At 38.9% G+C, this 27,443-nt stretch overlaps 1 protein-coding gene across 1 annotated transcript in view; it reads right to left on the reverse strand.

Moving 5' to 3' along the window:
* myo15aa (myosin XVAa) overlaps window positions 1-27,443 on the reverse strand; it is a 40,943-nt gene that overhangs the window by 2,785 nt on the left and 10,715 nt on the right. The window contains exons 3-62 of the mRNA XM_077735204.1: window positions 24,398-24,480; window positions 24,162-24,225; window positions 23,955-24,064; window positions 23,801-23,875; window positions 23,224-23,314; window positions 23,127-23,132; window positions 22,147-22,250; window positions 21,994-22,057; window positions 21,810-21,923; window positions 21,557-21,718; window positions 21,179-21,292; window positions 20,534-20,592; window positions 20,165-20,288; window positions 19,962-20,057; window positions 19,737-19,868; window positions 19,547-19,672; window positions 18,761-18,838; window positions 18,501-18,658; window positions 18,379-18,424; window positions 18,184-18,308; window positions 17,336-17,453; window positions 17,065-17,240; window positions 16,476-16,560; window positions 16,341-16,394; window positions 16,184-16,265; window positions 15,604-15,740; window positions 15,299-15,394; window positions 14,962-15,197; window positions 14,657-14,847; window positions 14,483-14,555; window positions 14,066-14,257; window positions 13,608-13,723; window positions 12,496-12,590; window positions 11,919-12,054; window positions 10,448-10,512; window positions 9,839-9,964; window positions 9,698-9,749; window positions 8,640-8,784; window positions 8,461-8,554; window positions 8,280-8,388; window positions 6,748-6,866; window positions 6,614-6,673; window positions 6,400-6,475; window positions 6,151-6,266; window positions 5,864-5,982; window positions 5,010-5,151; window positions 4,348-4,459; window positions 3,983-4,057; window positions 3,107-3,309; window positions 2,831-2,955; window positions 2,682-2,745; window positions 2,514-2,586; window positions 2,357-2,430; window positions 2,196-2,278; window positions 1,993-2,123; window positions 1,709-1,803; window positions 1,029-1,106; window positions 764-860; window positions 538-698; window positions 223-356 (exon numbers count right to left, since the gene is read on the reverse strand). Of these exons, the coding sequence (XP_077591330.1) occupies window positions 223-356; window positions 538-698; window positions 764-860; window positions 1,029-1,106; window positions 1,709-1,803; window positions 1,993-2,123; window positions 2,196-2,278; window positions 2,357-2,430; window positions 2,514-2,586; window positions 2,682-2,745; window positions 2,831-2,955; window positions 3,107-3,309; window positions 3,983-4,057; window positions 4,348-4,459; window positions 5,010-5,151; window positions 5,864-5,982; window positions 6,151-6,266; window positions 6,400-6,475; window positions 6,614-6,673; window positions 6,748-6,866; window positions 8,280-8,388; window positions 8,461-8,554; window positions 8,640-8,784; window positions 9,698-9,749; window positions 9,839-9,964; window positions 10,448-10,512; window positions 11,919-12,054; window positions 12,496-12,590; window positions 13,608-13,723; window positions 14,066-14,257; window positions 14,483-14,555; window positions 14,657-14,847; window positions 14,962-15,197; window positions 15,299-15,394; window positions 15,604-15,740; window positions 16,184-16,265; window positions 16,341-16,394; window positions 16,476-16,560; window positions 17,065-17,240; window positions 17,336-17,453; window positions 18,184-18,308; window positions 18,379-18,424; window positions 18,501-18,658; window positions 18,761-18,838; window positions 19,547-19,672; window positions 19,737-19,868; window positions 19,962-20,057; window positions 20,165-20,288; window positions 20,534-20,592; window positions 21,179-21,292; window positions 21,557-21,718; window positions 21,810-21,923; window positions 21,994-22,057; window positions 22,147-22,250; window positions 23,127-23,132; window positions 23,224-23,314; window positions 23,801-23,875; window positions 23,955-24,064; window positions 24,162-24,225; window positions 24,398-24,480 (6,446 nt within the window). The remainder of the gene's footprint in view (window positions 1-222; window positions 357-537; window positions 699-763; window positions 861-1,028; window positions 1,107-1,708; window positions 1,804-1,992; window positions 2,124-2,195; window positions 2,279-2,356; window positions 2,431-2,513; window positions 2,587-2,681; window positions 2,746-2,830; window positions 2,956-3,106; window positions 3,310-3,982; window positions 4,058-4,347; window positions 4,460-5,009; window positions 5,152-5,863; window positions 5,983-6,150; window positions 6,267-6,399; window positions 6,476-6,613; window positions 6,674-6,747; window positions 6,867-8,279; window positions 8,389-8,460; window positions 8,555-8,639; window positions 8,785-9,697; window positions 9,750-9,838; window positions 9,965-10,447; window positions 10,513-11,918; window positions 12,055-12,495; window positions 12,591-13,607; window positions 13,724-14,065; window positions 14,258-14,482; window positions 14,556-14,656; window positions 14,848-14,961; window positions 15,198-15,298; window positions 15,395-15,603; window positions 15,741-16,183; window positions 16,266-16,340; window positions 16,395-16,475; window positions 16,561-17,064; window positions 17,241-17,335; window positions 17,454-18,183; window positions 18,309-18,378; window positions 18,425-18,500; window positions 18,659-18,760; window positions 18,839-19,546; window positions 19,673-19,736; window positions 19,869-19,961; window positions 20,058-20,164; window positions 20,289-20,533; window positions 20,593-21,178; window positions 21,293-21,556; window positions 21,719-21,809; window positions 21,924-21,993; window positions 22,058-22,146; window positions 22,251-23,126; window positions 23,133-23,223; window positions 23,315-23,800; window positions 23,876-23,954; window positions 24,065-24,161; window positions 24,226-24,397; window positions 24,481-27,443) is intronic.

Consider the following 27,443-nt stretch of genomic DNA (forward strand, 5'->3'; position numbering starts at 1 on the left):
TTTTCATACCCGAAGGTGTTTTCAATATTATACTTGCAATTTTTAGTTAAGTGAGAGGATCAATAATGATATCAATTTTCTGTGTTATGCAGTAGAATTGTGCTTAACTGTAAAATCTTCAATTTAGTTTTTTCATTCAAGTTATCTGCAGGACTTTAGTGCCTACACTATGATCTTAAAAATGAATAAATTAACAAAGGAACATATTGACAGAATATTTACATGATGGGCAAATTGATAGCATCTTTGGCACGGTGCTGTAGAGCAGCTAGTCTGGCAAGCTGTTGCAGATGTTGCTCACTGGCCTTAGTTAGTGAGACCACACTCAGTAAGGCTTTCAGGTAATCAGGCAATACCTTGCAAAAAACACAAGTAAATCATTTATTAGTCCTCACTCTTGATTACCCCATTTAAGGAAATATATATACAATTGCAACTGAAGAAACATGAGGAATACAATACATTACATTACTGAAATGATGACATGTAGAAGTGGTAAAAAAACAAATTTAACAATACGGTCATTGATCGATTTACCTGGTTATAAAGCATGGTAACATAAAGTTCATTATCAAGTTTCAAAGCAAGGCTCCATATGACTCTGCGGAACCAAAGACTGTAGTTGGCATCAACTAGTTCTGCTTCTGTAGCAACATCCAAAATATATTCTCTCTTGATCAGGGGACGGACATTCTGACCTACAAAAAAAAAAAACGATGAAATAAGAATAAAATAAACCTTAGCAATTATAAATGATTATTACCTCCGTTTGTGACCAAAAAGATGGCATATTCATCCAAAGCTTCCACTCTGTGTAGGTCCATTTCATAACAAAGCTCCTCAATGGCATCCAGTGCAACCTAGCATGAAATATTACATTCAAAATAATCCGGGTACCCCCGCGAGCCTTTGTTGAGGATAAGCGGTACAGAAGATCGATGCATATTTTAGGCACATACTGCATTTGTCTGAAGCCTAGTATATATATCAGCATTTTTACTAAATCCAAAAGTTGAGTGTACACTTACAGAACATGTCTTGATTTTCAAGTGTCTTTCAAGCCCACCTGGCAGCAGAAACAGCTGTCTTTTGGAGCTCCGCCCTGCCTGTGCACACACAACCCATCAGAAAGCTGTATTTACCAAAAACACGCTAAATTTAGGGGACAAGGGTTCTTGAGTATAGAATTGTTGTAGTACAATGGCTCAAAAATTACATAATCGGCATCAAAAGGTACAGAGAAATATTGTGGCCATGCTGCGCAGTATGTAATTTTCAAGATGTAGTTTCCAACCACTGGTCGCCCTACCCAAGATGGCCGCGGAATTCATGCCCTACACAAGATGATGATGCACATCAAAGGTGACAGTGAATAAACGTTTGTTAATTCACTGACGGCCCTCTCACTTCAAACGGGTTGGACATCTAGTGCTGTCAATGGCTGCCAGTGTGGTAAAAAAAAACACAATTACTTCTTCCTTTGGCCAAGATGCACCCTCCCAGCAATTGGTTAGTGACTAGTACAGGGCATTTACCAATCAATAAGTCAACAAGAAAAATGCAAAAATATTACTTTAAAACCAGTATGTAGTATTTTAAATAGTGTATATGTATGTCAATATATGTATCAGAATCAACTAAAACCACACAATAAAAAATGTATTGAGACCAAAAGATGATCTGAGTGCAACAGTTCTTTGACACTAACCATCATTGCTTTCAATTCCATCGTGTTGGGGTACTGTAACCGTCCCCCATACTGAAACGTTTTCCTCAGGTTCTGCTCACATGCCTTAGCAATACCTGGAAACAAATAACACTCCATATCATTAGATGGATGGAAAGATGGTTAGTGACAAATTAATAGTTAGGCCCTGAATGTATGTATACATAGATGGATTTCAAAAAACTGTGTGATGGCTGGAGGGATTCATAGTTTTTTGATAAATGAAAGAACAGACAGATGGGATCATGAATTGACAAGAGTTCTACCTTGGTATTGCACTCCAATGCTGACACATGCATCATGTAGAAAGCTAAGGAGAAATGGCTTCATCACAAGTGAGCAGCGATGGAAAGCAGTCAGGATGTACAACAGCCTCCAACCTCTCTGGCAACTGTCTCTACAAAATGAAACACAATCAGATGCTCGATAAAACATGTATTTTCTGTGAGACTGTGTGGGGGAGTCTTACGGTTTGGAGCTGTCATTGGCAGTGACTTGCTTCATCACCTGGCAATAAGCTTCATCTTTCATCAAGCCGTGATCAGCACTTAACTAAAGTTACAACATGTGCATTCAAAATGATGAAGAAAATTACAGAAAATCTGACATTATCTGCTTTGACTACTGTACCTTCAAAATGGTGGTGACTATGTCCTGTTCTGTTTGACCTTTCAGTGGCAGGTCTCCCATGAACTTCATTAGAGCTTTTCAATAAACATTGTTTACAATTATTAATTTAAACTATTTTTGATCAACTTTTACTAATCTAGACTCAATCTTTTCTCACCTGAAGAGATGTCAGCTGCCACTTTATTCATTCCACTGTCTGAAAAGTCAATCAGAGACCCTTGGAGTGGAGACTGGAAAGAAATAAAGTATGAAAAAGAAAATGCCTATGAATTGAATTACTGGTTAAAAATGAAACAACATGACAGCAATGATAAATGCACAGTACCTTGGAGAATTTGATCATATCAGATGGATCCCTGCCAACCCTCCCCCTTTTGGCCTTTGGATCACTGTGGAAAATATACAAGCAAAAGATTTTTCATGTAAATTCATTGGCATCTGAGTTTGATTGTAAAGCGTTATGATGTTTCTTACTTCCTGTTTCTCTGTGCTTCTCTGAAGTACATCTTAGCAAACTCACACATGTGGTACTGGTTACCATAGATGGACATATCATGAAATTCTTCATCAGGGTTCTCGACGTATGTGTCCTTTACTACCTGATACCATGAGTAGCATTCTGTTATTCTTCCATTCTTATACGAAATAAACAAAACATCCCATTTAAAAGTTCTGTCATTAAAAAGCTATGAATAGTCGGTTTTGATTTTTTAGTAGTTTGAGTCATGTTTAATTGTAACATATTCATACTTCTGTTGAAAGGTCAAGTTCTTGGGCTGCAACAGCTGAGCCCAATGCAACGGCAATAGCAGCAGAGGCAGCGACGCGCCCTTGTCGGTCACGAGGCTCCACCCTTTCATTTGGGAGAAGCAGGAAGTCTGGAGCGGCCACGGGTCGAACATGTTCGATAGGAAAAACTCCAGACACACCATGGACAGCTCCGAACCGCCAGCCTGCACACACAAATGCGCACAGTACAGTTCCCTCGCTACTTTGCGCTTCAGCTATGGCGGACTCAGAGCTTCGCGGATTTTTTTCAGGAAAAAATAAATACAAAAATTAAAGATATTAAGTTAAAATTATAAATTACATCATTTTACAAGAGGTGGAAACAGAATATTCAATAAGAATTAGTAATTGCATCATAAAAAGGCCAAAGAAATGGTCAATAATATGGTGAGAGTTCAGGAAACGCATTGATGACGTCATGGCTGTTTATGCGCTCATCTTCACCGCCCAAAAAAACAATGTTCACAACTCCCAATAATGATGTTTCTTACGTGCAAAAAGACTGCAGAAGATCCTCCATCCGGACTACTATGATGTTTTTGCTTGGTGGTGCTTTTGTGCATGTGTTATACGTTTGAAGGGGCATGCCTACTTTGCGGAAATGCAGCTATTGCGGGGGGTCCCGGTCCCCATTAACCGCGATAACCGAGGGAACACTATATTTCCAATTTAATCACAGTCGTCAGTAGTCCGGTGCTGCTTGTTTCAGAAGAAACCTCATTGGTTAAATTGTCATTGTTGGATTGGTTGTAAACAAAACCTGGACCCACTCCAGCCCTTTGTGCAATAGTTTGGACAACCTTGACAGAGAAAGTAAAAAACAGTTTGCAGACCCACCAAAATCAGATGGTTCTCTCTTGATATCTTCCAGAAGTATCACCTTTTTCTTCACGATGCAGCCGTAACATTTCCCTAAAGAAACATAAGTGCTTCATAGACATATCTTAAAGATGAGGGTCAGTGTACTGTAAACATCAAATCAAAAAGCCTTTATTGTCATTATACACAGCTGTGTATAACAAAATTGGTGGTGCTACTCCACAAAGCGCGTTTTTCCCAGTAAAAACATAAAGAAGTAATTTAAAAAGTAACGTCCGGGCAAGGTAATTCCAAAATATTGCACAGTCCAAGATATTGCATTGTTATTGCACATGTACTACATTTAGTGATTTATAGAGAGACAGTACAGGTGTGGGTCTCACCTGCTTCCAGGCCATCCATGTGTTGTAGTCTGATGATGTCTCCTTTATGGAAGCTTAGCAGTGTCCTGTCCTCATTGATGTAGTTCCTCACTGCCACCATAAACTTAGAATCCTGGCAACATGGTGGCATTTTATGCATTACTCTACATTGTAACAAGTTGTGCACATAGAGAAGGCCCAAGCCCTGCCCCCATTGAGGAATGTAGGATTCTCTTGGTACCTCATGATAGTATACGATTTTTAATCCAAGATTTGCAAAGGGCTGTGAATGCTTATATTTTAGTGTCATTGACGGGGGGTACACGTCAAATCCATCTTGACAGAGCTAATTAATATTTGTTCAAAAAGGGAGTGGGCATCTGGCATAGTCAATGACACCCAATAACTGAACATAGACATTTTTGCAATGAAAATTTCAGTGACTCCATCTCAAAACATTATATCCATTGTTGCTGAAAACATATCCAGAGTTTCAAAATATCGATTTATTGCCACAGCCCAAGGCAAGATTAGTGAAAATCTGCCAAAAAAATAAATATTCGACACAAGTTTGATCCAAAGCAATATTTTTTCTGTTACATATGGTTTTACCTAATCTGTCACTATTGCAAGAAGAAGTGAGTGCCTTGCATACACACGCATTCAAGGAAAAGCTTTCTGACCTTCTGAATCTCCGTGAGGAAGTAGTCAATCATGCTTTTGACCTGCTGGGCCCTTGCTGAAAACAGGATCAGCTTCTCATTGACCAAATTGAACTCCAACATGTTTTTGGACGGAACAGACACAAATAAGATGTCCGAGTAGCTGTTCATGAAGTCACAAACAGAGAGAGGAAATAATATTAACTTAAAATTCAATTATTTTAAATAGTTATGGCTACACTCTGTGGACAGGATATTAGCATGGACATACCTATTAACCTAGTAATTGAAGAATCGGGGTAAGAGGTCAATGGAACCTGTTCATTTTTACCCATGTCTGACTATTTTCATTTTTCAAACAATGTAGGGCCAATCAAGAACAGTTTGTTAATCTCAGACATAATTACCCATTTCAGGGACAGTAGTATTGGATAGAAATGTATTCAAAAGTTACCATCAGCCTAATTTATTCACTGCTAGCCCGTGTCATAGAGTATGATGGCAATGGACGTCGAAATCATTTGAACTGAGAGGGGCGAGAAGTGATCATTTTATTGCTTCCAGATTCTCTCAGTTAAGATTGATCGGAGATCTACTGTCATCAATGGCAACCAAATGGTTTTTCTACTATATGTCACTTTAACAAGGTCAAAACGAAATAACTTGATAAAATAAAATCCCAAAAAAGAAAATATTTAAGGCCACACCTATTTGAATTTATGACTTTAGTTTTCTCCAAACAATAATATACTACAATTGGATATCAAAGGGGGTCACAAAATATCCCATAGGGCACATGTTTGAGATCCATATCCTATATGATCGTGATAAAAAAAATCTGAAAAAAAAACAATTATGAAAGTGCTAAGATGCACCTGTAAGGTCTCAGTACTCTGAAGTAGTCTGGAGCAGTGGTAGTGCTCCTCACTAGTTTAAGCAGTTTAATGCCTTGATGTGACACAGCCAACACCTGCACTCCTGTACCGACACTGCCCTAAAACACACAACATAATCACAAGCATGCAAATAGACATCTACGTATATATGTCTTAGTATGTTACAGGTAAAGATACCATAATGAAACAAAATGGAATAATTCTTCAATATCTAATATGCTAAGGTTTACTGTTGGACTCCATTAAGAAAAATTCCAAAAGCTCACAGAGGCTGGGAAAAGGCGAGAGAAGTAGATCTCCCATGAGTCTCTTGCCATGGTTACCACTTTCTTCTTAATACTGTCATTGTGAGTTCCTGTAACTTGATCCACCTGGTTTTCCACTGAAAGAAATGCATACAATAGGAATCATAATGAGTCATTACATAAAACTTCCTTGTGATTACACAAAGAAATGCAAAACAGCACAATATGTTATTCCAAATGTCCGAATTTTGTCTTATTCAAATTATATACCAAAATAAGTTTTCATCTTTTCTCTTTCTTCCTGAGTTATACGAATGCAGGCCACAGAAAATGTATCATGTACCACCTGCAAAAGACATACAAATAAGCATGATATAAAAATAAGGCATACTACTTTTAAATGTTAGTTGTAGCTCCACTATATATGATTTTGACTGCATAACAGTAATGAATCTAATAACTATTGATATAAAATAATTCCCACCTGTCTGAAAACCATGTCCAACATCACTGGATCATTTAGATTCTCTTTAGGATAAAACACCTGAAAGGAATTTTAAATATAAATGTTGAAAATAATTGTATAAAAGTGCATTTTTGATAGCATTATCAAATAACCTCCTTTCTCAGGTAAAGTTTCCATTGGACATTTGTGTAAGTATAATATTCATCACTGGTGCTGCTGTGGAGTTGCGTCTGGATGACGAGATCATCTTCGATTGGCAAATCTCTGCAAACTGGGCACATAAATCAGTCATTAACATTTTTGCGATTAATTGGTAATTTACAGAAAAGAGTGGCATGTACTGTAGGTAGTCTACAGTGTAAAATTGAGGAGGACAAATCAATTAAGAACAATTTATCTTGTTATAATAATTTCAGCAAATTTGGGACAATAATTTTTATATAAAATAGTATAGATTCACATTTAAAACGCACTGCATTCTAAGCCACAGGCATTATAAAACATATTCAACATTCGATACCACATTTGAACCCCACATTTATAGTTATTTTTTCTTTTAGTAATTAACTCAATGTTTATGGCAGACATTCAATCATGTGGCTCTTAAAAAAATAAAATAAAACTCTTTAGATCAGTGTCCAACAAAAAGATGACTGACGTTTGTTAATTTGAATCATCCGTCCAACTTCAGATGGATTGGATATCTAGCACTTTGAATGATGGGGAATTAGTTAACGTGGAAAATGTAGAACTATCCTCCATTACTATCAATTAAGGGGCTAAGTAATGTTAAATACATTGATTCCATGTTGACAAACATATCGAAAAGGACAAATCATAATTTTTGATTATGAGAAACCTACTAAAATCAGTCTGTAAAAATCCACATATAAGACGCAGTGGGCTGATTTTAAGCCACAGGTTCGAAGCAAAGGAAAAAAGTTTTCAAGTATACAATTAAAGTACAGTGTTCCCTCGCTACACTGGCTTCAGCTATTGCGGACTCAGAGCTTCGCGGATTTTTTTCAGGAAAAAAAATAATAAAAATTTTAAAGATATTAAGTTATATATGTATAGTATATATAGTAATTATAAATTACATAAATTTACAAGCGGTGGGAACAAAATATTTAATAAAAATTAGTAATTGCATCAAAGAAATGGTCAATAACATGGTGAGATTTCAAGAATCGCATTGATGACGTCATGGCTGTTTACAGGCGCATCTTCACCGCCCAAAAAAACAATGTTCACAACTCCCAATAACGATGTTTCTTACGTGCAAAAAAACTGCAGAAGATCCTCCATACGGACTACTATGATGTTTTTGGTTGGTGGTGCTTTTGTGCACGTGTTAGACGTTTCTTTAAGCATTTTTGAAGGGGCACCCCTACTTCGCGGAAATGCACTTATTGCGGGGGTCCCGGTCCACATTAACCGCGATAAGCGGGGGAACACTGTAATTGTGTTTTAATTCTCAGATGAAAATGAATCATTTAATGAATTCTCATGAAAGTACCCACCAAACACAATTGCTACTAAATATTACGCATAGCAATCCAAATAAATAGTAGTGCTGTATCGATATTGATACTATAATCTTCACAATAAATTATAAACGGGCAATATTAAGTGAACCATGTATGTATGACACTCATTATTCTTTTTAATATAAGTGGCTTACCTTGTGGAGGAGTAGAACCTATGCTGGAATCGGTTGGTTCAAGAGAATTGTTTATTTTTGCATCTCCCCTCTTTTGTTTATGATGGAATGACTGAGATTTCTTCCGAGTCTGGCACACACAAAAAAGGTCAGTGAATTTACTTTAATATGAATAATGTGATTATGTGCATGTTTAATGTACTGCTTGAGGTAGATTAGCCATTTGGTCTTTTAGGATCTCCATGGCTTCTTCATGGGGGTCGGATTTCTTCAGAAATAACTTTCCTTCATCTTTCCTGGAAACAGACCAAATATCATCATGATAATTTCAGTAATATCATTCATGTGAACTGGATATGTGTACGTCTGTGTGAATGGCACCGTCTGATTGAAGGTCCAGGGGGACTCATTCCAGGAGGCTGGTGTTGTTTAATAATGTCTTTGATATCATGGCTGGGCTCCATGCGCTCTGTGTTACTTAGACTGGCGCGGATCACTTCTTTAGGTTGATGGCCACTTGTAGGACCTGAAAATTGATCATTATTAAAAATAAGATGCAGAGATACTTCTTACAAACGTCTCTAAATATAAAATATTCAAGTTCAATAGGAATATTTTGTCTCTATGTCCCAAAGAAATAACAAATTACAAAATTCAAAATGTGAAAAATTCCAAATTCCTCTTGTAGCATTCTGTATTTTATTTTGAAATTGTCGTGATAGAGTTGCCATCCTAGTGGCTATCTCACAACACTCCGCTGGCATCCTATTGATTGATGCCAGATCGAAGGTTAACGCACAGTAGGTGGGCAAGAGAGTTGGCTCGAGCGCAATTGTCGAACCAAAAGCCCACTTTTCAAGCACTTTTTCATTTTTTCAGCATTATTTGTTTTTCCTCACAGGCCCTGAGAAGTTGAAAGTGGAAGTTGAAAGAAAAATCAAGCTGTATTGATAGTGTTTACGAGTCTATCGTCGAGTTTGACTACATGCCATTTTTGAAAAATCATGAAAAGTCATCAAAAACAATTTATGTACATATTTACTAAGCTGCCAAACATTTGCCTCCACTGCCTATTCACCCCAATGGAGAATGTCTTTTGCATTTGTAATTCATTTGAATGGCTTAATAAATAATGTTCTTTTTTTTCATTTTATGTGGTCTTTCACACATACCACATCATATAAAACTGGTATAATTTGCTAATTTTTTAAAGGGTTTCGGTAGAGGTAGTAGTAGTAGTAGGATATCAGAAAGAAATTAAGGCAAAAATGCATTTTTACTTTTGAAAAATACAACTGAATTTTACACAATATCAATATAGAAGCTTTAGGTCAATTTTGTCATTGTTACTTGACTGACTGAGGCAAATCTAGACTTCTGAATCTGATATATAATCTCTGAAAATATCTTGTATTGTGCAAAACATGTCAGACACATACTCATTTGATGCCGAGGGGTGGACCTGGAAGGTGAATCCTCTCGCTCTTGTGTCTGCAGAAATTAAAAGTACTGTGTAAGCTTGTGGGCATTTATCAGTAATGTATGCTTGTAGGACAACAGGGTAAACTGTGGCTACTTACTGGACTGGCTGTGCGAGAGTGTTGCGGTGAGTGCATGTGATAATGTAATGGTCGCGACTGGGAAACAGGAAAGGAGGACATCATCTGCTGCTGGAGTGCCATGGCCTGCATGGTCATTTGCTGGGCCTGTAAAACATGCAAAGGAATTCTGAATTTACTGGAGATTATTTAATGAGGATTTGATGAGAAAGGTGGAGAAAATTGCAGAAGATAGCCATGTATGATCAATAATTTCTAGTTAAGAAAAAAAATGATGTTTTTGAAAATTAGTCTCCATTTCGAGAATGCACGAACTATTTGAAGTGTTGTTAAATATTTCAATATATTAACTGTGGCGGCCCAGTGGATCCGCGGTTAGCACGTCGGCCACACACCTCGGGGATGGTGGGTTTGATTCCACGTTCGGATATTCCAGTGTGGGGTGAGCATGTTCTCTCCGGGCTTCTGTGGGTTTTCTCCGGGTACTCCGGTTTCCTCCCATATGCCAAACCCTCACTAGACGTCCACTTCCTGGTGCTCATAATTGACTGGGATAGGCTCCAGCACACCCTGTGACCCTTGTGAGAATACCCGGAACAGAAAATGAATGAATGAAAATATTTACTGTACCAGAATGATGGCTTGCTGGTTGATGATTGCTTGCTGTTGTTGATTTAGTACTGTCTGCTCTGTACCTGAAAGACAACATCATTACATACTTCCTGGACACGGGCGATAAACTGAGCAAAAACCCAAATGTAAATCACGGCAAGCAATTGATCAAACCATAGAGGGACGTTTCACTCCTCTCTGTTTAAGTACTTTTGACAAAACTTTCTTCTACATGCCCTATGGCCACACATGCTGGAAAACACTATTACTATATCTGACGCACCTGCCAAAACAAGCAACCTTGGAATTACAGGCACGGGTGGAAGCGGGGGCAAGCCCAAATCTAGAGGACCAGCGCTATGTGATGCTACATCAATTGCACTCACTGGACCAAGGGCCCGAGAGGAAGCCTTGGAAGGAGCTTCAGGTGGGCCATGAGTGGATGGTTGAGTGAGCGTTGCATGTGTGGGAGTGGATGAAGTCGATTGACGGGATGGGTTTGTAGGACGATTGTACTGGTGGTATTGTTGTGGCTGCTGTTGTCGCTGCTCTTGGTGGTGGTGTTCATGATGATGGTGGTGAGAAGGAATGGGCATAGCAGGGATGGGTGGCATCATTCCTCCTGCTACTGGGAGCACTGGGACAGCTTGAGGTGCAGCAAGGAACACGCAAATATGTCTTTAATTGAATATAACCGGTTGTGGTCATTAAAGAGAGGAAAATACATTTTATGGGTATATGATGAGCAAGTGTGCAGCGAATCAGAGCTCCATAACCAAGAGTTGAAGAAAAATGGGGAAATCTTTAAAAAACTGATTGGCTTGTGTCATTTGGGGGGGTGGGGTGGGGGGTTAGGTACTTGCATTGTGGGGAATGACTGAAATGCATTGATTATCTGTATGGTGGAGTAGTTGAAATCTTGAGGAAAGGAATTATTATCGATATGTTTTGTGTGTATCAGATGTAGCTGCAGAAAAAGCTTTAGCCATAAAATAGTTTTGAGGTCTGGAATGATTTGGATGGAGAATTACTGAAGGCCTAGGTGTGAAATGCACAGCCCCCCACTGGTACCACTACTGATACTGATATCTATCGATATCGGTGCAACACTAATTATCAATGCAAACCATATTTAGTTGTGTAATGTATCTTAACTCCACAGTGTCCAAAACAGTAATAGAATGGGAAACTGAAGATAAGGTAGTGATATTTGAGTAAAAAAAAAGGAGAAATACAGTATTTTTAGAAAATTAATTGCCGTAAATAAAAACACACAGAACGGTCGCAACAAAATGACTATTTGGCTGTCCCGAGAATGAAAAGGGAGGAGGTCAGGTAAGCCATGCCATTTGTGTTTACACGAAGTTCTCATGCATTAAAAATGAGGTAGATCAGTCGCCATTACAACCTAATGGAGAGTTAGATCATTTTCAAATGTGTTCTAACAATAAGCCAAAGTAAGTGTTCATAATTTTTTCAAATGTTTTACCTCCAGGGTGTATTCCAGGTGGATACGACCTACTTGGAATGGGATTACTCTCCCCCTCTCCTCGTCCTCCCACCGAGGTGCCGACACCTCTGCCACTCTTAATCCTTGCTGCCAAGTTTCCAGGCTTTTCCATGTCCTGAAAAAATATTTTGGACAGGTCAAGTAAAAAGTACATTTAGAATACCATACAAATTAAGTGATTATACTTAATAAAAAGATAATTTGGAGAGAATATAATTTAGATTTAGTTTTGAAAACTTGAATTATTTCATATAAAACCGCTCCAGGCCTAACTGCTCTGCTTAGTCACCTCCATCCAGAATTTTAGAAAGAATAAGACAATAGTTAAATACATGGTAAATGTATCAAGAGATGCCCTATGACTGACTGGTGTAGTTTGTCTTTCACTCAAAGACAGCTGGGTTAGGCTCCAGCAACCCCCACAACCCTTTCGAGGATAGGCGGTATGGAAGATGAGATGAGATGTATCAAGAGAGTCAGATAAACCCCTACATTTAAAGTGAGAATGACATTTATACATGTAGACTTTTTAGTACAATGATTTGAGGATAATAACCATGGCACTGTCTGTCAGCGCAGGCTCAAAAAGGCTATCAAGATAGCAGTCCATTCCTCTCTGGGTCTGACCGTCACTGAATGCCTCAGACTCCACTGCAAATAAAGCAAAAAGACGCTCAGCTTCATTCCCCTGTCATAAAGTCAGGCACATGTACATGCCATTACTACATCTAACATGCAAATTCCACACATAAACCTCAGAATTCAAACTTTTGCTTTCAAAACATGGTTGAAAAAGTCAATAAGAAAGAATACCCGTGACTAATGTTGCACTGATACCGTTACTAGTATCAATATTGGTACCAATATGGTACTAAAATGACATCAACGATATAATCAAAAAGTGAAAAATAGGATAGAACTACTGCAGAATATGTACCCTGGTTAACATAACCAACCTACCTGCCAGCCAGCTATGGTGCTAATGGTAGATGTCGAATTGTGGGATGTCCAAACATACTCTGCTTTGAATTTCAATGAATCAATAACTAGTAGACGTACAACACATTTGAAGTAGGTGCCTGGCAGCCTCCCACTTTAAACTGTTTGGGCATCTAGGGCCATCAAAGCCAGACAATGAATTAATTCCTGTCTGGCAAAGCCATGATTCCAATGACTTTACATTAATGTGAGTATGCCGTAATTTAGGATAAAAGGGAAAAAAGGATGTTTTTTCAAAAACTGTGGTTCTGGTATCACCACCTGGTACCAAAAAAGGATATCGATGCAACACTAATTTTGACTCATCCCAAATCTTGGACCGGTCCAACTGTTCATTAAATTGGTGATTTGCACTAACCATAAAACTAACTAACTTTATCTGAAATTTTTGATGGTTTGGGTTGAACAGTGGGTTGTGGAATATAATTTTGTGGTAAATTTCAAAATATGAGAGGAAAAAGCAAGCATTAAAAGAGATACAAATAATCAAAATGAAAGCAGTAAAAAAAAAAAAAGACACATTGGACTTCACTATTCATGCGTCACCTCTGAGAAGGTCACAGAAAGCTAGAGATTAAAGCATACACATTAGGTGTGAAAGAACCAAAATAATCGAGAAAAGTTCATTAAATCACAAGACAATGAATGTATGTGTGTGTGGGGGGGCACCGTGGCTATGGTAACCGTCAGAGTTCGACAGACTGTAGGCTGGTCTGCAGCCAACGCTCAGAGGTAGGGAAGAAGGAGGTTCATCATCTGAATCAAATCCGCTTCCTAATAAGGTTCTAGAATAAATAGAACACATTTGTCTGTAGCAAAAAATTAGAGACGTCCTAGATCAAGGGTGGGCAAACCATTTCACAGTGGGCCGCAGTGGTGCTGGTTTTCCTTCTAAACTTTAACAGAAAACTTTTCCACCAATCTGGTATTTTAGAAGTGCCATCAGTAGATTGCAGTCAGGTGCATCTTGTTTCAGTACAAACCTCATTGGTTAAACTGTCTGTGCTGAATCGCTTGGAACAAAACCTGCACCCTTAGCGTCCTTCGAGGACCGGTTTGCACACCCCTGTGACCTAGATCATAAAACCTGTGATAGGTCATGCATGAAGTGCTCTGGGTGTACTGACAGGCTGGTGTTGGCTTTGACTCTAGTAGGACTGTCAGTACTGAGGATGAAATAGCTCTTCTGCTTTGGGAAGTCAGTTGGAAGCTCCAGGTCTGCAATCAAGTCCATCACATAGTCGTTACCTGCCAACTCCACCCATTGGCCTTGCTCCTTCATCAGGATAGAACTCCCTTTCCACCACTCTGACACGCCCCTGCAACAGAATAAGAACACACATTTTAAATGTTAAATCCTCTTCCTCCGCTTATTCGAGGTCTGGTGCGAGGACAGTAGCTTCAGCCAAGAATTCCCTCTAACCAACCACTTCATACAGCTCTTCTGGAAATATTTCAAGGCTGGGACATATTCTCCCCAACATTATGAGGTAATTGACAACAGAGCCTTATTTTTGTTCAAATCATCAAATTTGAATGAGTACCTGTGGCGCAGAATGTCTCCCGCTAGATCCTCGCCAGTTGTCCAAGAGTGAACTGGACACTGGAATGACGATCCTACATAGAGGGATGAATCATTTGACCAGCTAGTAGTTATTACTACTACAATGAATCCCCTATCGCCATCATTATAATTCATCCAGATTATTTTGTTTTACCATCAAAACAATGAACATGTAACACCATGTTTGCTTTCTTCCTGTTGGCTGTCCACTCCAGCAATGACAGTGGATAGGTCCGTGATGTCTCAAGGGCAGAGCCTGAGCTCTGCTGCATCTTCTGATTGGCTTGAATGAGTCTATGTTGGAGAAGTGCTTGGCAACCAACATCAGCGTGGTCAGAAACAAACCTTCGGGAATAAGAAATAGAAAATGAAGTATAAAAAAACAATTTTGAGAAAAACATTCTCATAGAATTTTTTCCAGATATTTCATTTTCTAGTATACGTAGTTCGGATTCTCACTTGAGTAGGTATTTGTCCAACTGTGCTGAGGGAGCGAAGCTGCAGACACACGCAAGCAATAACAACCAGCCTCTTTCTGCGTTATCAGGATTGACATTTCGCCACACCTGATTGACCAACTGAGCCAAGATCTCATCTCGCAAACCTGGAGACGAGAGACCTTTTTGAATAATGTAATTGCCAAGGATGTTCTCTTGCGCGCCGTTCAAGTGAGGATCCCCCATGAATCGTAAAACCTGGAAAAAGGATAAACAAAAGCAAAAAAACATTTAAGACTGCAGATATAGTGTAGCATGTTGTCACACTTCATTGACACACAAAAAAAAGGTACACCTACGAGGGTGAAAAGCTCCAGAGCTTCTGCTTTTAGATCCTCTTCTATGCATGTTAGGGGTGCCTCCAAGGGTGTCATAAGCATCCCAAACATTGGTTCCTACAAGAAAGGTACAATGAATGCAGTTTTACAGTTCATCAAATTCCAAGTCAAACTGTATAAGAAAACAAAGTAGATATTATTGTGATTGTTGTGGCTAACTTTCTCCAAACATGGTTCAGAACAATAGCAAGTATTTTCTATCAAAATTGAACTGACACATTTAATACAGGTTGGAACTAATTCATGGCATTAGTATATAATCTTACTCTGAAGTGGCTGAGCACATAACGGTTGAAAGGGTAGTTGTTAATGTCCAAAGGCAGCGTGAGTTGACTAGACGAGGACTCTTGGATATGAGGAGCCTGAAGCAGGGCCAAGCAATCTGAATGCAACTCTCTCCTCACTGAGAGAGAGAAACAACAGAGAAGTTTTATCGATCAGTCAAGAAGCAGTAACAGAAGTATATTAAATCAGGAGTGACAAAAATATGGTCCGCAGGTTAACTGCGCCCTGCAGCCCAGCCTATATTGGCCTGCAGAAGAAACTTGTTGGGCCTACATTCTGCTTTAATATTACAAAAAGGGAGTCACTTAAAAATTGCCCCCAAATGAGTTTAGGAAACAAAACCTGACATTGATATCATTTATTCATTCATTCATTTCCCATACCACCCATCCTCGAAAGGGTGGCAGGGCTTGCTGGAGCCTAGCCCAGCTGTCGTTGGGCAAAAGACTGACAACACCCGCGACTGGTCGCCAATCAGTTGTAGGGCACGCAGAGAGACCAATCACCATCCACACTCCCAATCATGGCCCTCAGAGAAAAAAGTTTGGACAGGATACAAACCTCCCGCTGTTTGCAGTAGATTACCGAGCTCCTCAGGAATCACCAAATTTGTGACATTTACTACTTCTCTTTTCATCAGCTCCTATTGCAAAAGTTAGTTTTAATGTACGGCAAAATCAAACTGATAAGTGTGCAAAGCAATTGACTTCCAAATGACCATTTCTTTCTTTTTCTTCTCCTCCTCAGCCTTCCTCTGGGCCATCACCTTCATCTTGAATAAATAAAGATCAAATACAATAATTATAACCACGTCGAATGAAAGAGATGAAGATGTAAAAAACCGGGAGGGTACCTTAACATATCGTTTCCGACTGATATAAAAGTTGACAAGGGATCGAAAACGAACCAAGCTGTCCTTCATTTTCACATACTGCTTTCTAAAAGACAGAAACAAATGTAGCAACACAAGTAAATTCATTAGTTGAATTAATTAATCAAATCAAAATGAATGAAAAGTAGAAACAACCTCTGGTTATGGCCCTAAATGACACTCCGAAGTAAACTTTTTTTAACATAATATTTAACTCTGACAACTAGCACCATCAATGTCAGCCACTAATTCAAATGAGTGTTCAGAATGGGGTCATAAACCCTCCATTAAGATTCAGGTCTGTGCTTCAATTATTATACATTACTATTAGTACTACAATAGTAATTTTGGCATCTGTGACACAATGTATATGTATAATCCCACATCCCAAAATATATGTGAGCAGTTGTCTATGAAATAAATTTCTCTATAATCGTTTTGCACAACGTACAAGCAGGTCTAAACTCATTGACTGCAATTGATGACAATAGATGTCCAATTCATTTGAACTTGGAGGTCAACCAGTAAATTCTAGTGACTGAAAGAGTTTATTCTAATATTCATAGAATACCTCGCAAGAAAGCCTCTGCAATGTGCCTGCAACTTGATGATTATGTTGCGGAGGTCCAAGTAGTGTTTTCGGACCAAAAACATGCGAGTATAACGCTGTAGGGTGAGTGCAGCCAACTGGCGACAGCGCTCCCGCTTGCATTCCAACAGTTGGTAGACGGACTCCTTCACAAACAACTGCAAATGGTATGATAAGGTTACTAGATGATGAAAATTACAAGTGATAACGTTACCAATGTAAAGCATCACTTTGACTAAAGAGAAGAGCAAACCTTTGTAACCCCGACATGGTGGTCTCCTGGCTTAAGAGGATAAAGTTTGGTGAGCAGCAGCACACAGTTGTCACCATTGGCTAATGGCACATGTTGCATTCCCACTAAAGATTTATATCTATATGACAGACGAACACATAAAATGTATTAAAGATCCCCTGTTATGGTTTTGCATCAATAAGTTACAGAAATATATGGCATTGACAACAAAAGAGAATCCTTCAGGCACCCAAAAATTAATATATAATATATATATATATATATATATATATATATATATATATATATATATATATATATATATATATATATATATATATATATATATATATATATATATATATATATATATATATATATATATATATATATATATATATATATATATATATATATATATATATATATATATATATATATATATATATATATATATATATATATATATATATATATATATATATATATATATATATGACTTTTTTTTGACTTTTTTTAACTATAGAATCAGAGTAAAATTTAGATGCCTACAGTCCATCAGACATGAAATCTAGCAGAAGCCAAAATCCAGGATGCATAACACTTCACTCATGTCTATCTCTGACATTTGCTCTACAATGGGCCATTAAATTAAAATTCATATTGTCGGATATATCAGAGAAACACTGCGAAAATCCCCCAAAAGGTCAATGAGTACATCAACAGCATACTGAAAGCGAAATGCCAAAATTTGAATCGTAAACCACAGAACTGCATGGCAGATATGTTAAGCACCCCTGCGTTGCTCTAAAACGGGTACTGTTGAACAATTAAATATTTACAGGTTGACTCAATCAGGAATGTTTCACCTGAGCAGGAAGACGTTAAACTGCATTCTGACAGGATATCCTTCTTTACGGATCCTAATGGTCTCCATGATGCCAGAGTGCATAAGCTGACCTTTCACCAGTACGTCTTCGAAGACACCTGCATTCTGAATCCACAGATATATATGTCAAAGTAATTACTAACCCCAAAGTCAGTAGTCCTTTTTCAAACTCTACCTTGGTACTATTTGATTTAATGCAGCGAACAAAAAATGGGTTGCACCTGAAATTGAGCAAAAGCAACATGAATGTGAATTATTGAGGCTTGTTCTAAATGTGGATCAAGGTACTTTTTTTACCTATCCATCTTGTCCACCAGCTCCAGCAACGACTGCTGGAACTTACAGCTAACAGTGGATGCTTGGTATTTCCTGGTGACCATGCTGCTTTTACTCGTATGACCTCCTCTCTGATGCCCCAGGGCTTCTGCATGAGCTAAGAAGAGGTTTGATATGATCTAAAAGAAAAGGAATTTGAGTTAAATCGCCCATAGCCAGTTCGGAATAGGGATCACGTTAAGTATGGTGATTATTAAATGTTTTCAAGATGCTCTGCTCACCCGGTTCTTGCTCTGAGTGAAAAGATCTAGAACATCTTGACGAACCTGGTCATAGTTTTTATCAAGGAATTTGTAAACCTGTTACATTAAAACAAGAAAAGGGGGTGGAAAGCACACATAAATGTTTAATCTTTTAGCGCACTGCAACAATAAGTGGTGAGCAAAATAATGGTTACAAACTAGCAGATGTAATTTCTGGACAAATTAGTGGAGATGCTTTGAATTAAATTGTATTCATTTGCCTTTGTGTTTTGCTTAAATGTCGATCAGTGTCAATGGCAGAGAAAGATGAGCAATCATGACCTATTCTTCCAGTTTGTCTGTCATTAGTGATAATGGGCTACAAGTCATTTGGGTCACTTTTTGTTCATTTTAGCGTACTTACAGTCCACTTCCCATTAATTATGTATAATTTCCTGTTGATCTTATGGCATTTCTGGGTTACTTCCAGTTCAATGTTTCCTGATTTAGGGGCTTTTTCACGTCACTTGCTGGTTATATCATGTCATATTTTTCCCTTTGGAAATTAATGGGGCCATTGGAAATAAATAGGGAGGCTTTATTTTGCCAAAACCTGTATAAAACTTTCCACCTGATGGTGTAGAGGTTCACACGCCTGACTTTAATGTGGGCTGGCGCAGGCTCAATTCCTGCTGATAGCGAGATGATTGTGAGTGGGGATGATCGTTTGTCTTTCTGTGTGGCCTATGATGGACTGGCGACCTTTCTACAGGGCAGGTACACATAATGATATGTTTATTAAAAAACTGATGTTTATAAATGTACCTGATAGGTAACACATCCAGCAAAATGTTTGATGGTGAACTCAGGGAGGGGCATCTTTGGCTTTATATACAATGAGTTGCTGCCATGATGGTAATGGCACTTTTGGAGAAACGTATGATCTGTGGCCTATAAACACAACAAAAGATTGACTTGTCCAGAATGTCTATGCACAAGTTATTCCATCTGTCACCTGTGGGAAGCAGCTCTGGTCATCTAGTATCCGCAGTACACCATGAGGCTTAGCACCAATGAGGTCGATACAGGCCTGGTTGTTGTTAAATGGAATGTCCTGCCAAGGAATTTGCTCCCTGATGTACTCCTCCTATGTGGGAATCATTTCATTAATCTTAAGGCTAGTCTTTTGAGTCATACGTTCATTAAGCCTATTAAAAGTTGTAGTATGCAAAAGATTTACCTGTTCTTCCCTAAAAATGATCTTATTAAAGAAGAACTGCAAGTACTCATTGGCGTAATTGATGCACAGCTGCTCAAAGCTGTTGTATGCCAAATCCTGCAATCATACACACAAGAAATGGTCACACACGGTAGCTTGGCGTTCTGGATGCATGTCTCTTCATACACAAGAGGTCACACAAGAAGACTAGTATGCTACTTAACCTCAAATCCATAAATGTCCAATATGGAAACGGAGAGAGTGTTTTGGTGAGGATACACAAGAGTGTTGACCCTCTCTGTTAACCAATGAAAAAGCAGCGAGTACAAGATCTTGGCAACAGCATCTCTAGAGAAAAAAGTTAGGGTTAGGGTTAGGTTGTTGGACAACTTATAAGACAGAAGATGTGTCTTCTTTTTGTGCCTAGATGAATATTTGAATTTGTTATTATATACTCTATATTATATAGAGTTATATATGAGAAATTTAAAAAAAGTCTCATTACTCTTATTTTTGGTTATTTAGCTACGTTTGGGTGATTGGCAATTAGAACAGTAGAAGCAATGGATGGTGGATGTATGGGTATGTAAAACCTGGCATCTACAGCACTGTCTACAGTCAGAGGGGTGTAAATCTTGTCTCTCATTGTCTCCTGTGAAAACAAAAGAGTTTGAGTCATTTATGCAAATATGTTTTGTCAACAGGGTACATACACATACAGTACGAAGAAGAGGAAAATCTGCACATGTCATGGGATCCGTCATTAGAAAGAAAAAAAGGTATCTGTACTTGAAATTAAAGTATTGCATCCAATGTCATATATGGCTAAAACTCCAAAGTTCCTATTGCCTGTTAATAAGTAAAATAAGTAGTAGTTGTAGTGGCATCCATGATTGATCAATTTACAGGATCTGATCTGTAGTCACATAATCAGCAAGTACTAGTCACAAGTACACAGTAGAAATTAAGTAATTAAAAAGTAAGACAAAGAAGTTTGACTAAAATTAATTGAGGTGGTAACATGTGTTGTGGATTGATCAAACCATGATTATATAGTAAGAGAGATGTAACGGCACCTTAACGACTTTTCAGATATTTTCAAATGGAGACTTTGAGATGTAAAGGTCCAATAATATCTCAACACAATGCATTTTTACTGGATTACTTGATTAGACAGTCCATTTTCAAAACAATGATGGTGGCAATAAAAAATAGATCCATTCAAATCTAATACTGACCATGACTTTGTAAGTGATGGCTTTCTGTAGGGCTTCGGGAGAAATCTGCAACAGTTCTGCTACCACTCTGATCTCCTGAGTGCTCACCACTGTCGCCAATTCCTGACCATCAGTCTGAAATACAAAAAAAATGAGACATTCTGTTTGTCCATGCCTTGAATATCACTACCACAAGACAATTGAGTGGTACTGTTTGTTTAACTAATCACATTTCACTGAATTTGAAAGCAGTTGTCAGTGTATTTAAGTTATGGATAAAGTACATTAACAAAAATATTGTTTGATTTTTGCCAAATAATGTATTTTTCTGTTGTATTTAGAATCATAAATAAGAATTCAAAGAGTCCAGTTGTATGAAAATGCCTATTCAACCTTGACCTGGTATTTCTCAAAGTAGACGTTGCCCAAGTGCAGTATGGAAGACAAAACTCTAAAAATCGCTGATTGGTCATCAACAGTAAAGTGTAGGATTTCCATGGCACCAAGTAGACGCTGGAAGTCCTTAATATCATCCTTTCCTTTAATCACACAATCCCCTCCCTGGTTTGGAGTCAAGAGCATATCATGACACAACAATATCTCTTGTGTGAATTGTGAAGCTCTCACGAAGCTGCAGCAAAGATTCATCTACCTGGTTGAGGTAAAAGTAGGTCTCAGCCTCTTGAAGATACAAAGTCTGCTTTTGCTGAGAGGAAAGACCAGCCAGCATTTCATAAAAGATATGATAGTTCCTCTCATCTTTGGCCTGAAGAGCAAACAGGAATTTCCTTCAACATAATTTCAACGCCACCTGATTATCAGTCTTCATACATCACCTGAAAGACGATGCGAGACTTTTCCAGAAGATACTGAGAAGTTATGGCACCATTGATCACACCACTACAAAAAACAAAAAAAGAATAAGAAGAGTATAAAGGGAGAGTAACAGGGCGCAAAACCGAAGATGTTTCCAATTGGGTTATACTCACTCCTCCATAAAGATCTCCATGTATTTCCCAAACCGACTAGAGTTATTATTCCGCACAGTTTTGGCATTTCCAAACGACTCCAGCAGGGGAGAAGCCTCAAGTATCTATCAGTCATTAAAAAACAGCATTTTTACTTTTGTCCATTGGATGATATAGATATTAAGCTTTAGGGTTGTATCAGTGGTCATGACAGTGGGCAAGCGACTTTTCTTGGACATTTAAAAAACCTTAAATATTAGCAATTATTAGAAATGTTCATTCATTTATCCCCTCTAGTCTAAATGGATTAGACATCTAGCACTGTTAATGATGACCAATGAGTTCAATGAAAAAAAGAAAGTTTGAGCATGAAATGGTTCATTCATTTTCTGAACCGCTTTATCCTCACTAGGGTCACAGGGGGTGCTGGAGCCTATCCCAGCTGACCATTCGCCCTCACACCCATACCTAGGGGCAATTTAGAGTGTCCAGTCAGCCTACCATGCATATATTTGGAATGTGGGCGGAAACCAGAGTACCCGTAGGAAATCCACGCAGGCCTGGGGAGAACATGCAAACTCCACACAGGTGGACCAATCTGAATTTGAACCCAGGTCCCACAGTGAGAGGCCGCTAACCACTCAAACTGCCGGGCCGCCCATGAAATGCGTTCATTTTTTTATTATTCATGATGATACTATAAAATATCAAGTTGTCAGAGACAACCGGCATGATATTTGGTGCTATTGCAAAGTGTGAAACTAAATGGCGTATACAAACGATAACAATCTTGATCAATGCTTTACATTTTGGATAGATGCTTTGTCCACATCAACAGAATGTTACACCACTTATAAATATGTACGTTGATGTTTAAGCACATGGCATCTCTGTCAATGTATGATGTCAAACCACAGCAAAACACAGCAACTGTAGCTAATGGTAAAGGTATATGAGAAGAAAGGTTTGATAACACATGCAAAGCATGCTGGGGATACTACCTTAATCTGTGCTCGGGTTAAAAAAAGAAAACACACACATACATTAGAACATTAGCTGTCATTCACATTAGGACGTCACAATAGGTTTTATTCATACCTGCTGAGCAAGATTACTTGTGTGATGTAAAGCCACAAGGTAGCGAAGGACAAGTTTGGTCGCCTCAGTTTTCCCAGAGCCGCTCTCCCCACTGGAAATAAAAAAATACAAATTAATCCTTCCGGTGACAGTAGTCACTACAGTGGACAGGTATTTAAAACTTGACACACAAAATTTTTAATCAATAATAGTGGAAGTTACAACTTTTGGTCATTCAAAAGAAAAAACCTAAATAGTATCAGCAAATACTATTTTCTATGATAATAAATACGTTCATGCAAAAAAATACCATGTTCAAAAATAATAATAAAATATTAATGAATTAGAACTGAAATATACAAAGGATGGAATCTTTTTAAATTTAATTTCTTTTAAATAGCATTTAACTCATTGGTCATTTTTCCCCTCACAGTCAAAATGGATTGGACGTCTGGCATCCAGCGAGTTAAATGAGGCATATATAAACATTTAGTAAATACAGATCTAATTGTGCTGGTACAGTCCTTGTTATGCTCATCCAATCCATGAATATAAAGTTCCATTAAAAATCCATTTATGATATTAGTCAGTCACTTACCTGATAATAATGACTTGATTATGTTTGGCATCCATCATTTTGGAATATGCAGCATTTGCTATTGCAAACAAGTGTCTGAGGAAGAATAAGGTGTCAATAAGCTATATTTCATAGGTTGATTTATAAACTCTTGTGAATCTATTCTATGACGTACGGAGGGTTCTCGCCCAGGGCGTGACCCTTGTACTGCAGCACCATGTCCATTCCGTAGATGTTGTACATCTTATAAGGGTTCACAGAAACCAGAATACTACCTATATAGGTCTGAAATGTATGGGGAGGGGGAGGACAAATGTGATTAATAATAATACAGCATTATATGAATCTTTGAGAGTGCTACTTGGCAATATAAGAAACTTACATAAATAAGGTTCCGTTCAAACCTTGTTTTTAGATTACGGAGAACAGCATCATCGTGCATCTCCCTAGTGGGAAGAAACAAGACAATAAGATTATTTCGAACCATATGCATATGTATTTTTCAAAAACAAGCCATTTTTTATTCAACTATTTAATTGGTTTTATGCCCAATTTTAGTGTTTGGGATTTGTTAGCCATTAGGTAGTACAAAGAATTTTGAGTTCTTGACATTATTACTCAAGCTGTGTCATGTCTTCCACGCCATCTTCTTCCCGTTGTTCTCGTTGAGCAACTGTGGACAGGCTTCTGATTGTGTACATCTAAAAATAAAAAATAAACAATCATAGGGTGGAGTAAGTCAGGCTTTCATATTGCTCCTGGAGATTGTCTTTTTTCATCACATATTTTGTTCTTAAAGATCTTAAACATACACCTCTCATCTCATCTCATTTTATCCTCATTAAGGTTGCGGGGATGGATGAAGCTAATTCCAGCTGTCTCTGGGTCAGAGGCGGGGACACCCTGAACCAGTGACCAGCCGATCACAGGACACAAGGAGACAGACAACCAAGCACACTCACACCCATACCTAGGGCCAATTTAGAGTGCCCAATCATCCTATCATGAATGTTTTTGGAATGTGGGAGGAAACCGGAGTAAACGGAGGAAACCCATGCAGGCCCATGGAGAACATGCACATAGGTGGACGTGACCTGGATTTGAACCCAGGACCCCAGAGCTCTGAGGCCGACGCGCTAACCATTCGTTTCACCAGGCCCCCCTTTAAAACTGCACATATAGTGGTATCTATATTTGAAGTACTACATGAGAAGTCAATAATATTTACCTTGTCAAACCATGGGCCCTGAGGTTCCCCTTCCCTGCTGAGATTACACACCCCTGGTTTAAGCGCCTTGTTTTTCTTAGCGACCAAGTGGTAGTGGTCTGTAATCTTCTCATCTCCACACATGGACCAATCATTGAGGTTTTGATTTGTCTCTTGAGGTAAGACAATCTCTGTACTCCATGAATCCACATTTTGCTGCAGGCCTTGAACCTCTACTCCGGTATCGTGAGCCCAGTGCTTTTCAGGAACAGTATCCTGGACATGAGGTGACACCACAGCAAATGTGGAGGGGAGACGACATGAGGCCCCCTGAATGACTGGGTTCTGGACTGCAGCATTGACCTCTATTGAAGAGACCTCCGTAGAATGAAGGGCACCTACTGGAGGCATGACGTTGCTGTCAGATTTATTGAAATTTGCTTTGCGAATGTTAGAACTTTTTGACAAAGCGCTAGACAGGTCAACTGTTTTAGATGTTGTGGAAGACTGGTGTTGGACATTCAAAGTTTTAAGCGGTAATCGATACGTAGGAAGACTGATGTTTTGGTGACGAAGAGCACCGGAAAGATCACAAGAAGGTGCTACTGTGGGACAGGTTGGTCCCAGTAGTGATGGTTTGGAGAGACTCAAAGGGGGACCACGGACGCTGGAATTTAGCAAGGTTCCAGAAAGGACAGGCTTAGTTGGTGTTGATGTTGATGCTTGAATTTCATCTGATGATGCTTCTTGAAGCTGGGTTTGAGATTTGATAGAATTATATTTTTTTCCTCCACTAGGAAGAATTTGGGTTTTACTTTCAGGGCTTTGTCTTGCTTCTCTTGGTTGAACTTTTATTGAGCTGTTTGACAGTCCGTGGAAGTTATTTTGAATATTTGCGTTTACAGATGCAGAAGAGAGCATCGAAGAAGTTTGAACAGATGAGGGCTGGCTTCTCAAAACGCAGGTACCTTCAGGCAGTTTGTAGGTAGGTTTGATAACTTTAGGATTACGGAGCGCGTTAGAAAGCATTGGTGATGCAGAGATGGTTGGAGATTTGGGCTCTGAACTGTTTCCCAACGTGCCACTCGGTAGGTGATATATTCCATCCTGCAAATGGGGATTACGTAAGGCAGAAGACAACATAGGAGTGGAAATAGTTTGACCAGAAGATGATTGAGGATGTTTATCTAGGTCCATAATAGTGCCATCGGGCAATTGATAGGAACCCTGGTGAAGAATTGGGTCCTGCAGTGAATTGGCGAGAAGAGGGGAGGAGTGATTTGCACCACCAATTCCATCAATTCCATCAACAATGGTGAATTGAGTTTCAACAGGGTTTTGGGACAATGCAAATGTTTCAACGGGTAATTTAAACATGGAGTCTTGGATTTGTGAAGTCTGAAGTCCAGAGAGAAGGGAAGAATTACCTCTGACATTCTGGTGAGAAGGAGAAGGATGAACCATGGGAGAGGACCGTACCTGAAGAGGCGAAGTCAAAGATTTTACCCTTGAATTTTTCAAAGCAGAGGAAAAGTTTGGTGGAAAGGAAGTTGATGCATGTGTGTGTGGGAGAAAACTTTCATCCAGATTGGTATTGGGTTGTGGCGTTGACATAGATGGGGTACTATGAAGGTGGGGGTCTTGCATCAGAGATTCATTTTGATTCAAAGGAATATTTTGACTCATTTGTTGGCCATTCTCAACTTCACCCACTATCTCACCACCAGATGATTCAGGGTAAAATTCCTGCTGTGTTTGAGTTATTTGGCTAGTTGCAGGTAATGACAATGGAAGTTGATTAGGAAATGGGTTGTGCATACAGTTAAGGTAATGGGATGAATTCTGGGGAAACGAGAACGTGCCTGGCTCAATAACTGGGGTCACGCTCTCAAAGTCTGAGGCATTAACAGGTGTTGGTATCGGATAAGGTACCTGAGGTTTAAAAGTGGTTGGCCCAAAGTTCTGAGGACTCATAGTAGTAGGAAGGGTGGAATGCGGATAAAATCCATGGATCTTTTGAAAGGGTAAGGAAGCAGGGTCTTGAAATAATTGGGGTGATTGTAGTCTATTATTGACCCCATTCACTAACGTTTGAGGTGAAAATGAGCCACCGTGTTTCAAAGAAGGATGCCGAGACACCACAGGCCTTAAAGGAGGAGGTGCTCTGGATGATTGTCTTAATGAAGGAGAGGACTGATTTCTGGGCATACGGACTAGTGGCTGTCCCCTACCAATAGGTCTTTGGAAGCCTGCTCGTGGTTTTGAATCCCTTGGCTGAGAACCTATTCTCTTTAACATAGGACCTTCAACGACACCCTTCATGTGTTCAGACGGAGTGCCTCGGCCGCTGCGGACAGAGGACCTGAATGGAGCAACATGTTGTGTAACAGGGGGTCCACGTCTACGCCGTGCTCTTGGGGAGGAGTTTTGTGAAGGGGGTTTTGCAGACACCGTTAC

The sequence above is a fragment of the Stigmatopora nigra genome, chromosome 15 (assembly GCF_051989575.1).
Source record: "Stigmatopora nigra isolate UIUO_SnigA chromosome 15, RoL_Snig_1.1, whole genome shotgun sequence".
Lineage (NCBI taxonomy): Eukaryota > Metazoa > Chordata > Actinopteri > Syngnathiformes > Syngnathidae > Stigmatopora > Stigmatopora nigra.